The 14,887-nt window shown below is 39.4% G+C and overlaps 1 protein-coding gene across 6 annotated transcripts; it reads right to left on the bottom strand.

The window, feature by feature from the left end:
* Positions 1-3,924: 3,924 nt before the first annotated feature.
* LOC138015651 (histamine H2 receptor-like) lies at positions 3,925-14,077 on the bottom strand. 6 transcript variants are annotated; one of them, XM_068862739.1, is made up of 3 exons: positions 12,733-12,875; positions 12,309-12,631; positions 3,925-5,919 (listed from the first exon to the last, which is right to left on the bottom strand). In XM_068862739.1, exon 3 carries the CDS (start codon positions 5,783-5,785, stop codon positions 4,733-4,735), a length of 1,053 nt encoding a protein of 350 aa, XP_068718840.1. In that variant the 5' UTR covers positions 5,786-5,919; positions 12,309-12,631; positions 12,733-12,875; the 3' UTR covers positions 3,925-4,732. The 6 variants fall into 6 exon arrangements, with proteins under 6 accessions (XP_068718840.1, XP_068718841.1, XP_068718843.1 ...); XM_068862740.1 differs by lacking the exons at positions 12,309-12,631; positions 12,733-12,875 and adding an exon at positions 14,018-14,077; XM_068862742.1 differs by lacking the exon at positions 12,309-12,631.
* Between the last annotated feature and the right edge of the window lie 810 nt (positions 14,078-14,887).

Genomic DNA, 14,887 nt, shown 5'->3' with positions numbered 1-14,887 from the left:
TGAACAAACCGGTTCCCAAGAAATATTAGAGTATTCGTGCCATGCAAAATACTTCTAATGAAGTATTCGTTCTGTGCAAAATACCGAAATGTTCACAGCAGAACACACAAGTGTAAGTACGAAGCAAGATCTAGAAGTAACGTAGAAAATTCTTCTTACCTTTAAAGCTTGTCTTTCTCGAAGAAAAAACATCTGTCCACTTTATCGAATATTTTAATGCTGTGTCAATCATGGCCGGCGGAAAGATTCCACAATAAATAATTGCTTTCCTCCAGGCAATAGAAATATGTCGCGGTGGCCGAGTAGTCTAACGCGCGCACATGTTCGCGAAGGGCAGGGAAAGCATATGGTTTCTAAATGGGTAGGGAAGTTCGGATATACTGAAGGGTATAAAGGTAAATTCACCCGATCGGAGCCTAATTCAATATCCGTGGGGTATGCACATTTGTGACTACCAACAAAAAAAAGAAAATTTGACACCAGCCCGGTTGACGTGGTATGCCTTCGGCATTCCACGTAATAAGAGAAAGACGATATTTATATTTGCAAATTACCTGTCCTCTTACTATGAAAGTCAAGCGCGACCGTCTCTATGCAATAACGCATTCAAAATTTCCTCGTATTACTTGATAAAAGTATGTTTTTTGTTTTGTTTTGTTTTTTTTTCTTTTTTTTCTTGGAAAAAGGGTTTTTCTGCTTATATGAAAAATATGTTTTCTCTCCCGTCCCCTTCTTATGCATGATCTTCGCGGAAATGACATTCTGTTCCTCAATAAACCTGGAACAACCAGTTATGGTCTTAGTTCTCTTTTTTCTTACGTATCAGCTAAGTTGCGGAATGCGCTACCTGATTTTATCCGTACCTACGAGTTTACTGGTTTTAAAAGAGAACCCAGGGCCGCACTTTGTACAGCGGCTTTTCTCTTTAATGAATACATCTTTAAATCTTATGTATTTAGTAGGTATCTGTATATGCTATATATTTTAGCTGTAAATGTAATGTCTCGAAGATATTAGCTCCTGTAGTTATTCGGAAAAAGCTTATGACTGAATGTACGTTACCTTTAGGAGGGCGCATGCGCACACTTTGTAATCTGCGACTCCAGTGCTTACCATAAGACAGATAAAATCACTTTTCTCTTGAATATATAAGCCATCGAAGTCATACGCTATATTGACAAGGGCGGTTTGGAGCTGTGAGTAGGCGTGGGATTTGTCACATATGGTTTAGGGGCCGACATATCTCTCCCTCAATGCCGTACCGGGAGGCAAGGTCGGTAGCAGAAAGCAGCGAAGGGCCAACTGCGTCCAAAAGCGATCGCACGAGCCGAAATCCCGGGATGACTCGTTTGGTACGACGCTCCAGCGCCGGTGTCTGGAGGTACTGCGTTTTTCGCTCTTGTTCAAACATCCCGTCAGCGCATGCGCAAATGTTCTGGCTCTTCGATACCTAGCCTACCAAAGAAAATTAACATGCTGGTTTTTTTTTTTTGTTTTTTTTTTTTGTACCAGCAATTGACATTTCAGTTGATTTTATAGGCATAAACGTAACATAAGAACCGTGCGTGTCTGATCTTGTCTCAGACAGAGGCGAGAGATGGTTTCATGTAGACTGGGACCACTAAAATGCTCTGTTGTAAACATAGCGGTTCACGAGTGAAGTTGTCTCTCTGATCTTTCTGTAGACAAATTTCAGGACCTACTGACACAATCTGGGCAAGTTTTGAAAGCTAAAACCTTCAATCGATGCGTTATTTTGCTGGTAGGACTGGGTGGCCCGACACTTATGAAAAAAACTATGAAATGAGAATCGGGAGTCTTCCCTTGTCATGGAATGGCAGAATTACCCAGAATTCTTTTTGGGCATGAGCGAGGCAACTTAAGAAGCACGAGACTGGCCCTCATCGAATGGCTGAAGCGCGGCCAGGGGAAATGATTTCTTGCCAGATACCCAGGAGTAGGCCTGGTGTGTGCTGGTAACGTAGATTTTGGATTTCTGAAAAAGCTTTTATCATAGAAAATTCGCGACAAAGTTGTGCTTTAATTTCCCTGTAATTTTCGTGTCAAAAAAACGGTATAATAATGTAAATAATAGAATAAAGATATTTATATTTGCAGATTACCTGTCCTCTTACTATGAAAGTCAAGCTCAACCGTCTCTATGCTATAACGCATTCAAAATTTCCTCGTATTACTTGATAAAAGTATATGTTTTTTGTTTTGTTTTGTTTTTTTTGATTTGTTTTTTTGAAAAAAAGGTTTTTTCTGCTTATATGAAAAATGCGTTTTCTCTCCCGTCCCCTTCTTATGCATGATCTTCGCGGAAATTACATTCTGTTCCTCAATAAACCTGGAACAACCAGTCATGGTCTTAGTTCTCTTTTTTCTTAGGTATCAGCTAAGAGTTTCGGAATGCGCTACCTAATTTTATCCGTACCTACGAGTTTACTGGTTTTAAAAGAGGACCCAGGGCCGCATTTTGTACAGCGGCTCTTCTTATTAATGAATATATCTTTAAATATTATGTTCCTGTAGTTATTCGGAAAAAGCTTACGACTGAATGTATGTTACCTTTAGGAGGGCGCATGCGCACACTTTGTAATCTGCGACTTCAATGCTTACCATATGACAAATAAAATGACTTTTCTCTTGAATATATAAACCATCAACTTCGCTCGTGAACCGCCATGTTTACAACAGAGCAGTTTAGGCGTCCCAGTCTGCATGAAACCATCTCTCGCCTCTGTCTGAGACAAGACCAGACACGCACGGTTCTTATGTTACGTTTATGGCTATAAAATCAACTGAAATGTCAATTGCTGGTACAAAAAAAAAAACAAAACAAAAAAAAAACAGCATGTTAATTTTATTTGGTAGGCTAGGTATCGAAGAGCCAGAACATTTGCGCACGCCCTGACGGATTGTTTGAACAAGAGAGAAAAACGCAGTAACTCCAGACACCGGCGCTGGAGCGTCGTACCAAACGAGTCATCCCGGGATTTCGGCCCGTGCGATCGCTTTTGGACGCAGTTGGCCCTTCGCTGCTTTCTGCTACCGACCTTGCCTCCCGGTACGGCATTGAGGGAGAGATATGTCGGCCCCTAAACCATATGTGACAAATCCCACGCCTACTCACAGCTCCAAACCGCCCTTGTCAATATAGCGTAAGAATTAGATGGCTTATATATTTAAGAGAAAAGTCATTTTATCTGTCATATGGTAAGCACTGGAGTAGCAGATTACAAAGTGTACGCATGCGCCCTCCTAAAAGTAACATACATTCAGTTATAAGCTTTTTGCGAATAAGTACAGGAGCTAATATCTTCGAGACATTACATTTACAGCTAAAATACATAGCATATACAGATACCTACTAAATACATAATATTTAAAGATACATTCATTAAAAAGAAAAGCCGCTGTACAAAATGCGGCCCTGGATTTTCTTTTAAAACCAGTAAACTCATAGGTACGGATAAAATCAGGTAGCGCATTCCGCAACTTAGCTGATACGTAAGAAAAAAGAGAACTAAGACCATAACTGGTTGTTCCAGGTTTATTGAGGAACAGAATGTAATTTCCGCAAAGATCATGCATAAGAAGGGGACGGGAGAGAAAACGTATTTTTCATATAAGCAGGAAAACCCGTTTCTCAATTAAAAAAACAAAACAAAAACATACTTTTATCAAGTAATACGAGGAAATTTTGAATGCGCTTATTGCATAGAGATGTAGAGCTTGACTTTCGTAGTAAGAGGACAGGGAATCTGCAAATATAAATATCGTTATTCTCTTATTTACATTATTATACCGTTTCTTTGTCACGAAAATTACAGGGAAATGAAAGCACAACTTTGTCGCGAATTTTCTATGATAAATATATATGCAAAAGGCGAGTTTAGAAGAAGTCTGAAAGCCCAAAACTACTGTGCTACTTATTTATTCTGCGGCGTATACACGCATTGCATTCTTAAACTGGTGCGCCTTTGTCGTCATTTTCTACTCGATCTATCTCTCTTAAGAGCTTTAAGTTAGTAATAGAAATGTTTAGTCTGTTTGCGAGCCAAGTGGCCCATCAGAGCCGGAACTTATCCCGGTTTCTGTCGCAGGGTTATGCCCAGCATTTCGCCGGTACCCATCTCCGGTTCGTCTCTCTCCACCCAGGTGTATAATACACCTAGGTGGAGAGAGGCAGCGTGGGAGTACCCTGGCAAGGACCCGAACCCGGACTACTCGATCCGGAGTCGAGCACACTAACCATGAAGCCACCGTTTAGGCATATAGATGCGAAGCACGACATTTTGTTACTAGCTATGCTTGACAACTGTGACTGGAATCTTTGAGCCCTGAATCAAAATGCACATTTTTCTAACTGTGCTCTGTACATTAGTTTCGGCACAAGTTGGGAGAATTTGTCTACAAATCACATCTCAAGTGATCGTTTCCGTAATTCTCATGACCTATATGTTTAATAAAGCGTGGATATTTAAAGGATAAATTAAGTCCTGATGACTTTTTTAAGAGAAAGGTGCTGACGAGGGGTTTATGTGGGATTTGTGAAATGGGCCCTACGTTCGTCTCTTGACAAACGTTCTCGGTTCTGATTGGTCAGGGTTGAGACCAAAATAACGTGACTTAGGTCCTATTTTAAAACACTTGAAACCCTCCGTTTACGGCTGGAGGTACAATCAACTCTCTTTTCCACGTTGTTCTGATACAGAGCCCGTGGAATTCAATTGTTTGTTACCGCGATGCTGCTGATCTCTGTTGCGTACAAAGCTGACTGCTGTGTCGCGCTTCCACGGCTTTCGTTCCTTCCTTTGTTTTTCTCGCGAACTGCAGGAACCAGTGCCTCTCTGAAATCTCGTTTTCCTAGTACGTATAAGAGTGGATTGGATAAGGAAGTGAAAAAGCGCGGATAGTAGTAGAAGACATAAAGGACCCAGGCTGAAAGGGACTCCTCGTGTCCAAACTGCTCTAGAAAGCTTAAAATGAAATACGGAAACCAGCATATTATAAACACGATCAGCATAACCAGGAAAATGACGGCTGTCCTGCGCTGAGCATGGCTGTGTGCGGTTTTGCGTGCCACTTCTGGCTCTGAAGGTCTTTGATACCGCCAGATTTGTCTTTCGTGGTAACGCACTGTTCTAAAAATGCTGGTGTATGCGAGAGTCATGATGCAGAGCGGCACAGCAAAAAAGAGCGCGAAAATTGTCAGTTCATAGATGGTCTGAGCTGGGTTTATCTGGTCCTCTTCTTCACCGGTGTCCATACTGGCGTTTGTGCGCCACGATAACTGGATAAGTGTCACGAACGCAGCTGAGGCCCAAGTGAGAGGCGTAAGTACAAAGAAGACGTTGCGCGTGACGATATTGTAGTACCGCATGGCATATTTGATGGCGATGAAGCGGTCGACTGATACAAGTAGAATATGAAGCACCGTGGAAACTGATATAAATCTCCATATCATCTGGGAAGGCGGGCAGAACTTGTCTCCAAACAGAGTGCAGCTGATTGTCAGAGGAATACCAATCAGACCAGCAAGCAGATCACTGGCCGCAAGACTGACGAGGAACGAGTTAGTGACAGTTCTGAGAGATCCATGGCGAATGAACAAAACCATGACGGTTACATTAGTTGCAATTATGAGGCAAGCCATTGTGATCGGAAATATGTCAAATTTCGGGCTGAAAACCATGTCTTCCTCTAATTGATCTCCACTACCGGAGGGAGAGCTTTCATTGTCGGTGTGGTTTCCATTTGTCCATGTATCATTCTCCATAATTACTCCTTTTTGGTGCGATTTGAGCGAGTTTGTTTCTAAAGACCCGATGGCGTCAGCTTACCTTTTCTTCCGGTGTTTTCTGTCTTTACCTCTCTCTTCGAAATTCGCTAATGGGTGTCAGCTGCCGACCGCTGTGAAAGAAATGACCATAAGAGCATTAACAGTGCGCAAACAAATTTTAAGTAAGCATTGTGCTGAGAGACGCCTACCTCTCTCACAACAACAGCCACAAAGGATGTGTAGTAAGCGCCCTCGCATGTTATTTACACACTTAGTCGAGGCTCATTTTCGCGTGCATTGGCAAATTAAGGCAGTGCAAGTTCTAATATCGTATTCTAATCCCAAAAGCTCGAACAAGTATTGAAATTTCAATGCTTCTGTTAGACCCAAGTAGACTCTCTCCTTACTTTGTTAATGAAAAGCCCCTTGGGTGTTTTAGCTTTGACAGATCGATTGATTTTAAAGAGTTTGCAGATATAGTGTGGCCAAGCGGTGATGTAGATCATCTTTCATACGTTTGATTTCCCCTTCTTTGTTGTGTTCGTTCCGATAGGAAAGGCAAACCGTTCTTTTGTTGCGATAAAATCTGTTCTCGACATCAACATTAGAAGCATTGTAAACATTGCAGGAACTATCGTCTTTCTTTTTAAAGAATTGAAATTCGAATGTGTTGTTTGGTTTGTGTTCCTTAATTACTTTTTTTACGTTTCTCTCATTCATTTAAGAATATCCTATTGCGTCATTGTTGTATAGGCTCACACATGCACTTATTTCCTACAGTCTGCGTTATAAAGAATGCACATGATATTCTTTCTCATAGCTAACAAGGCTCTCAAATTTTGACACTATTATTTGTAAAAAAAACAGGATTTGCCTAATTTGACGATCTGACTTCACATGTTAGATGCGTAGAATCTGTTTTTACCTTAAAGCTTAAAAAAATCCAAGGAAAATAACATGCAACGAAAATACATTAAAATGTATGAAAATGAGATGGCCATTACGGATAACATGGAGTTTGCCCTTCAGAATCGTGTCATCAGAATCGCTTAGTACCGATTAACGTTCGGTTTTGTCGCGGGCCAAATTGGTTTCAGAGGACAAGAGATATGCAAACTGCCAACTGATAAGTGAAAGCCAATGTGTTTGAGTAGTTCTTTCGCCAGCTTTTAACGCTCTCTCGACATCAATTCACGCAGATACCATCATTCTATGATATTGGTTTTATTTCCGCAAATTGATGGAAAAAGTGCACGTAATTTTATTTCGGCGCTCGTTGGTTTACCCAAGGTCTCGTTTAATTTTTACATCACAAAGAGACACGGAATATTATTAACTGCGAAATGGGCAATTATTGAAACGCTTTGAAGTCGTTTGGAAAACCATTTTCTCTAAAAAGAGAGTGACAATGACAGCAAATGAAGTCTATTGTAGCCTTTTCATGAAAACGATGCCGTGACTATAAAGCTGTGAATTTGTTCCCTAAGGGTCTGAACTTAAGGGAATAATTACCATGGAAAAAATTACTGTCTGTCATTTTAATAGACACGGTGAAGTGAAAGCGTAAATTTCGGAAAGGAACAAACTAATATGTTTGTTAGATAAGGCAAAAGGTAAATGTCTTGCTGAAATAAACCTGTTTGATTTCAATGAGCTAATTTCTTGCCTGTTGGCCGCAGATTGGGATCGAGCATTTTTGTAAAAAATAGAGGCAAGTTAGATGAAGAGAGAATTTTCTTGCTTTTTTGACAAGCCACAGGCTGTTGTTTGCGATGCTAAATCTCTCTATTAACGCGCTTGTCACGTCGCATGGGGACTTAAAAATCAACAGTACGACAGCTACGGTGCTGACAACGCCACAAAGCAAGAATTTTGTTGGTTAACAGAGGAAAAAAATCGTGCTGTACGTGCGGCTCGCATTTAGTGCATTTTTCTTTGCCGTACTTCTCAAAACAATTAGCGTGAAGTCACCAAATTATAGGTTTTGACAACAACACGAGCATCCACTGACAATGAACCATTTGTTAAACCCGTTACAGGATAGTTTGTTCGTATTGTACAACCTTAACAAGGTGAAGTAATCGCGGAGTACTTACGTTAGCGCTAAGTTACATTTTCAAGTGCCATTTTCGTCGAGGTAGTCCGTTGTCCTTGCTGAATAAAAAACTCCCTAATATTCGCTCTAAACGACTTGTCTTGCTCGTCCGGCTCTATTCAAGTGATTTTTTTGTTTCAGTTGCATTTAGTCATTGTACATTGGCAGTCTACTTTAATTGCCGGTTGTTTGGCGTAGTTCCATTTATACTCCTTGCGTGTTTAAGGCTTTGTGTATGAAAAAACAGATATATTTGAATGCGGATTGAAACATTTGAGGTTGCTGATCTGTCTATAGCTACCCTTTAACTCGACAATTTGCTTTGTTTATGCCTGTATATATGTTGCTATTGTAGTTCGTTTTTGTCCTTTATTGTCTGTTGTCGCTCATACTGCAGTTCGTCTGGAATATAAACGTTTCCTTAGCGGCCAGAAACCTGGCGTTCGGCCATCGAATGTCTTGCTTTTATAACTTTGGAGTATAAATGAAATTTCGTGGTAACTTTCGTTTCATGTGTTGCTTTTCTACATATTTTCAACGACCATGCATCAAGTGCTCCTTGTAAATACGGTGTCTTTTTCGTGGCCGGGAAAGGAAAGGAAAGGAAAGGAACTTTATTTAAGTGTCTATTCATTTTAGCGATGGAGTGCTAATCGGGGACACAGTAAACTGAAAGCATGCAACAATTCAACGCAAATCAAATCAAATGTTGGTTTTTTGAAGAGAGGGGAAAACCGGAGTACCCGGAGAAAAACCTATCGGTGCAGAGTAGAGAACCAACAAACTCAACCCACATATGACGCCGAGTCTGGGAATCGAACCTGGGCCATATTGGTGGGAGGCGAGTGCTCTCACCACTCCGCCATCCCTGCACCCAACAGGATTTATTAATAGCACACGTTTTTAGGTTGATACGCAACTCAACAGCTTTTAAGTAATTCGCCTATTGCGCCCACTCTCAGCAGTTACCGAGTGCCAACAGCTGGTCGATTTCTTTACCTGTTACAAGTGGCATTTCTGACATTAAATTTTAAACAACTTAATTTGTTTGAAGGAAGGCTCTTTTAGTGAACTTATTTTACTCTTGCAAGGTGGACTTGGTTTTGAACCCCTTTAGGTAAAGTCAGTTTGTCGCCCGTTTTTTAAATTTATATTATACCCTCACTTGTTGAACTGAGTTATCTGATCTTGAGAAGTTGCTTTGATAAGAGGAGAAGTCAGAAAGTCCGTCACATGCACTGGTGCTGAAGATCTTATTTTCCCACGGCTTTAGCTGTTGATAAATATTGCATTGCCATGTCAAAGTATTGTAGTTTCCTTGAGTTTCTAGCGAACAGCTTGAAGTTAAAAACGATTAATTTAGAAGATTGAATGTGATATTGCCCCAAGAGATCGTCACTCGTGATAACAGTCGAGTTGACTTAAACGAATCGTGAGTTCTCGCTGATAACAATATGGGCTTTTATTCACAGTCACGTCGTGGCGTTTGTTGACCTTTGTTGCCTGTTTTGAAATTGCCATACGAAATGAAAACTCGAAATTCTGCCCAAGGCGCGTAGATTTGGTGGCCTAAACCACCAGGAAACTGCACGATGTACACCATGTTGACGTCTGTCGAGGAAGGTGTAATTACTCATGCGCAGTAAACGCATGAGGTATAAAATGGCCTCCGTTTCTTGTTTTCCCTGTCACATTAGTGCATGGAAATTTATGCTTACATACATTTACACACATGACTGTAACTTTACGTGGGGTGGGGGGTAGGGGATTATTCAAAACAATTAATAGCTGCTGAAAAATGTATTGTTGAGACAGAAAAATTAATAGAAAGACTTGAAAAGAAGAATTAGAGTCTTAAAATGTATGTATGCTCGGAATATCAGTCCATTTTGCATGACAAAATAAACAGTGCGTGTTTGAAGAATTCAACCATCCCTCTCATGTTTCAAGCCCTTAAGTAGACTTGCCACAATTCCACCTCACGAGAATCCAGGGAGAAAATGTTTTGGCGAGCGAAGCGTGATTTTTTGGACGCGAATCTACACGAGACGAAGGACTTTTGAAAGTCTAGCCCTTAAGATGTGTCATTTTCTCTTGGATGTGCATGCTCGCACCCGAATCATCGGATCTTGACTGTTCAAACTTTGTGATTGTAGTCGCAGTCGTACGGCCCGGGTCGTACGGATCGAGCTGTTAGAATAAATCTTTTTCGATTGTTTAGGCAAAGGTAAGTTGTTGACATTAAAGACAAAATTATATATATTTTTTCTAATTTGTTTTACAAATAAACACTTTGCACGAGAGCGGGGATCGACATTAAGATCATTCAAACTGATCTCCAGTCATCTCAGCTCCTATATTGATCTTTGAGAACCTAAGAGCAGCTTTGAGCGAAACTGAGAATACCTGAGAAAAACTGATCCAACTTTTAGCAATCTGAACTGTTCTTAGAACTACTGTTATTGTCAGTATGGGCATGCGACGAAGTCAAAATGGGGAATTCTTTCAACAATACAGACTAGTCGTTGATATGCATTCTGTTTATTTGGTGGCAAAGGAATTTAGAGGATGCTTCAAGGGGAAATTCTGGTTTTCTGTCTTACTTTTGTTTCACTTAGAGGCCATGTGTTAACATTATTAAAATGTAAAGCAACAGTGAAAGCATTGTTCATTCAGTATATGTTTTAAACCAAAATTTTAGACCCTAGGAGCACTTAAATGAAGTTTATCTTTGCTCTTGCAAAGAATGTTCTGCAGTGTCATTTTATTCTGTTTGTTTTTCCACCTCAAAAGTCTTGTAACTATTGCACCTCTCAAACAGTTGATAGTATCATTGAGAATGGAGGAGCAATTTATCAGAAATGTTACTCCAGCAAAATATGTTTTTATTTCTGATTTTCTAAAGAAATTAGACGTAGACCGCCGGCCATGTAAAAGTTATTCATAGAGCAAGATGTCAGGGAAATTATCTTGCAATGCCATTTTGGATAATAAGGAAAAGCAGCACAGGCTTTTTGATGTGAACTTCTAGCTACTGCATTAGTTGTGTTTTCCAGTGATATGCAAAGCAAAAGATGATTTACCAAGTTTTTGTATACAATGGTTCTGAACCAAAAAATGTAACAAAAGTATTTTCAAATTTAGATTCTGTTATTGATCTCTTTTGTTCTATTATTCAAAGTAAATTTAATTGTTTTGAAACAAACTATGAGGTTGCATTTCTTAGATGTTTATGTGAATTATCAAATAATAAGAAAGCATAAATCTACTTCAGAAATTGCAGCAAACTGGAAGAAAGAGGAGAGAAATTTACAGCCCAATGGACCCAGAGAAAGAATAAGAACTTCCTTCAATGGACCCATCGAAAAAAACAGACTCTTTCAATTAAAAATGAAAAGTATAGGTCAATGAACTCCCAACAAAACTGTCAACAAAAGTACAAATAACCTGGCAGCGCAGATTATAGGCTACTTAGAGCCTCTTGTTTTTGTTGAAAGCTTGACCGTTTGAAATGTCAAGTCTGGCAAGTACTGAAAAAGACTGTACTTCAGTTGTTTTTCGCTTCACAATTTTCCCAACTCTGGTTGTGGCTGGTTCCTAAGCACGATTTTCCCTTAACCACGTGCAGTGCCAAATGGCAACGTCACCTGGGACCAGTCTCCTACTCGCTCATCGAGCGGTGGACTGGAAGATGATTTCTGTGCAACATATTCCGCCACTGCAGAACCATGTCTCGGGCTGAGTACAACCTATAAATTTTACAGCAACGCCGACAAAAGGTCTCTTGAAAATAAACCTTTTTGCGTTCGTAACTTTTTGACAGTTATTCCCTCCTTTTCGTGGTGAACTATATTCAATTCATGTCGAAGTAAACAAGTGTATTGGTAGAAAGACCACTAAAATTGTGTGTTCGCGTTGCCGTCAAAACCTCAAATTCGCTCATTTTGTGTTGTCTCGCAGAGGACGGTAAAAATTGAGCTAAATCGGTTAGCCGAACATACAGTATAATTTGTTAATTCATTAAACGCAGAGTTTGAGACGTATGTGCTTAAACTTCCCAATAGGAATTTGATGTACTTCACACTCGTTTTTTTTTTTACTCGGAAGGTACTTAAAAAAAAAGAATGTAGTAATTATCTCGATCAACACGATAGAATGTATTTTAGCCATTGGTAAATAGCTTTTCTCAGTACTTTTTATTGTTTTTAAATTTGTAAGAAGCAGTATAAAGTTTTTTTGTAGCTCCCGGCCTTGTATACACCGTAACTTGAACGTGAATATTTTAACTTTTTTTTTTTTCGCTGATATTAAGCATCGAAAAAATCAAGCTCAGAATTTACCGGATCTGTGTTGTCTTTGTTGTTAACTTGAATTCATTTTGATTCGAGATTTACCGGTTCTCTTTTGCCAATACACTTTTCTTACCTCACAGTGCTGTTTGTTGACTCGTCATTGAGCTGGGAAATCGGGATTTTTGCGCGTCAAATGCGTTCCCCAATCAAGTTTTGGGTCCAAGTAAGACAAAAACCAAACAAAGAATAAGAAAATCAGAAGCCATCTAGGAAAAAAACGAGTTTCATGCTGCAGAAAGAATCGAGTTGAGCCTCTCCCCTGGAAGAGTGTCGCGGTTACTCTGGTGTTGAAGTTGACTCAAAACTGTGCAAGGACCACCAATGTTTATGTATCAGTGTAAAGATTAAAAACGTGCTTTACTAAGTCACATCCTTCGTAGTATCTTTAGTTTTTTTCTGAAAAGTCAAAAATATGGGTCGGTCGGACGATAGTAAACGGAGCAATAAAAGGGAAGGAGGCGACCTTATAAAAAACACCATGATAGACACCTGCTTACCTTTAAAACTTGCAATTTGGAGCTCCATGCATGCGAAATAGCTGATGAAATCACAGAATGAATGCTGACGAAATCACTGGGCAAGCCATACGGGCCATCAACAAAAAAAACAACTGATACGTTTTGGTGCACTCACGAACGGCTTTTTTTCACTACCGGTAGTTTCTATTTTCATTTCGTTTGTGGAAGCGGAATAAATATTTGTGATTATGTATATTGTTTTGACTGGCTGGAAAATCTTCCGACTTCATCATTCCCTTCCGTCAGAAACAGGCCTTTGAATCGACAGTCATTGTATGCTATCTCTCTCAAACATCATTGAAATCTGTAATAACAATTAAAATGCATTTTTTTTGGCACGAAAAATGCGACAACACATAGTATTCGATCACAAACGGACTTTTCTTTCTTGCAGCTTTATTGGAAATCAGCTACGATACTTGTGAAAAACGAACGAGAATAACATCGCGTGACTCTTTAGATACGAAATTTAGTAAGTGCTCCGATGTCGTGTTTCCACCGAACCGAGTGGCATTCGTTGTTGTTTTATTTTGCAACATGCTTTGTTTGATTTATTACTTGTTTTCTCTTTTTGTTGTTGATATTCCGCCGAGGTTTGTGTCAGTAATTGATAATTTTGCTATGAAAATCAAGCTACTTTCAAATGATTGGGAACTTGGTCCCATTGTAAAGGTCACCTTTTGTTTTTTTCGCAGAATCGTGCATATAATGTTGTTTCCGGTTTATGGGAAAAAAAGTACAATTTCAAGTGTAGTTGAGAGTTTGCCATTTTTCAAACATTTGCAGCCGTCCGACTGATCTACTGCAATTTGGTTGTATTTTGACTCGTCAAGGCAACTCGGCTTTCAAAACAACTAACTGAGCTATTGTTTCCCCAAAAGTTGCTAAGGAAAGGAGTGGTTTTCGAGGTTTTCTAAAGGCCACCCTTTGATCTGTCAATGAAATGTATTGCATTCAAATTTTCGAAAAACATTTGAGATTCATCGTGCATGGATTGTATATAAATAGTCGGTTTATTTTTTGTTAATTTTAAGAGCAACTAGATCATAAATTTCTCAAAGAGTTTGAGTCAAACTTTGTTACTCTCATAACCTTACTATTCGCCTTAAGGACGTCCATCTTGTGCCATCAGTTCTTTTTGGTACAACAAGTTTCTGAAACTTTGTTACCTTAAGCGAGTTTTTCTATATTTAGCAATTTTTTTTTACTTCTTTCTCGCTCGACTCTTGTCGCAATTAAGCCGGGATATCATAAAAGAACTCACATTCAGCAGCAAACAGCAGCTTATCCGTGCCGGTAAGAAGGCAGAGAAGTGCTTTTTCCCGCTCTCGAACACTTTTTGTCAATTTCCCACACTGCCGGGTTCTTTTTTGATATACTTTGGTTTTGTTGAAGGTTAATTGTTTTGGTAGTATTTGCGTTTGCTTAAAATGCTATAACAAAAATCGGAATGCGATGATCAAAACAAAGAAATAATTAGAAACGTACTATTCAAGGTGTCTTATTTGTTTGCAGTTTTCCGACATTTAGTTTTCAAAAGCTGCTTTTAATGTTTAGTCTGTGCGTATTCCCTATATGCATGTTTGGTTACTTACTCGAGGCGCGGACTCATAATACGTATGTCTGCCTCAAGGCCCAGGATATTTTGGCAGTTTTAGTGATGTCAAAAGAGCCTAGAGAGCTTTCATACTCATTGTTCATGGAAAAAGGATAGGAAGGCTGTAACAAAAAAGTGACACTTGTTTTAATTTTCTGGTTTAGTGCGTTTTTAATTTTGTTGCAACTTGATCTGTGAGCAAGTGATCGAGTTTTAATTATACTTTTTGTTGACAAGGCTGCGATTTATAATTAATCTGCAAGTTCTGATTTCGACTGACGAGTTACATAGCGTAAAAGTAACGAAGATATCAAGATTTTTCAAACAGTCGCCTTTTGAAGTTTTGGGATTCGTCAACACGATTATTTTTAAGTTAATAACATTGTTTAGTATTTTCTTAATATGGGGTTCTCCCCTGCGGCCATAAATCCCCGACTTCAAAGGAAGTCGCTTACCGGAAACACAGATATGAACTTCGTTAGTGTCTTAGTTTGGAAAACGTAGGCTTGGGTACAGAATTTATTATGTTGATTATTT

Source organism: Montipora capricornis, chromosome 9, assembly GCF_036669925.1.
Source record: "Montipora capricornis isolate CH-2021 chromosome 9, ASM3666992v2, whole genome shotgun sequence".
Lineage (NCBI taxonomy): Eukaryota > Metazoa > Cnidaria > Anthozoa > Scleractinia > Acroporidae > Montipora > Montipora capricornis.
This window is presented reverse-complemented; position numbering and strand designations above follow the sequence as displayed.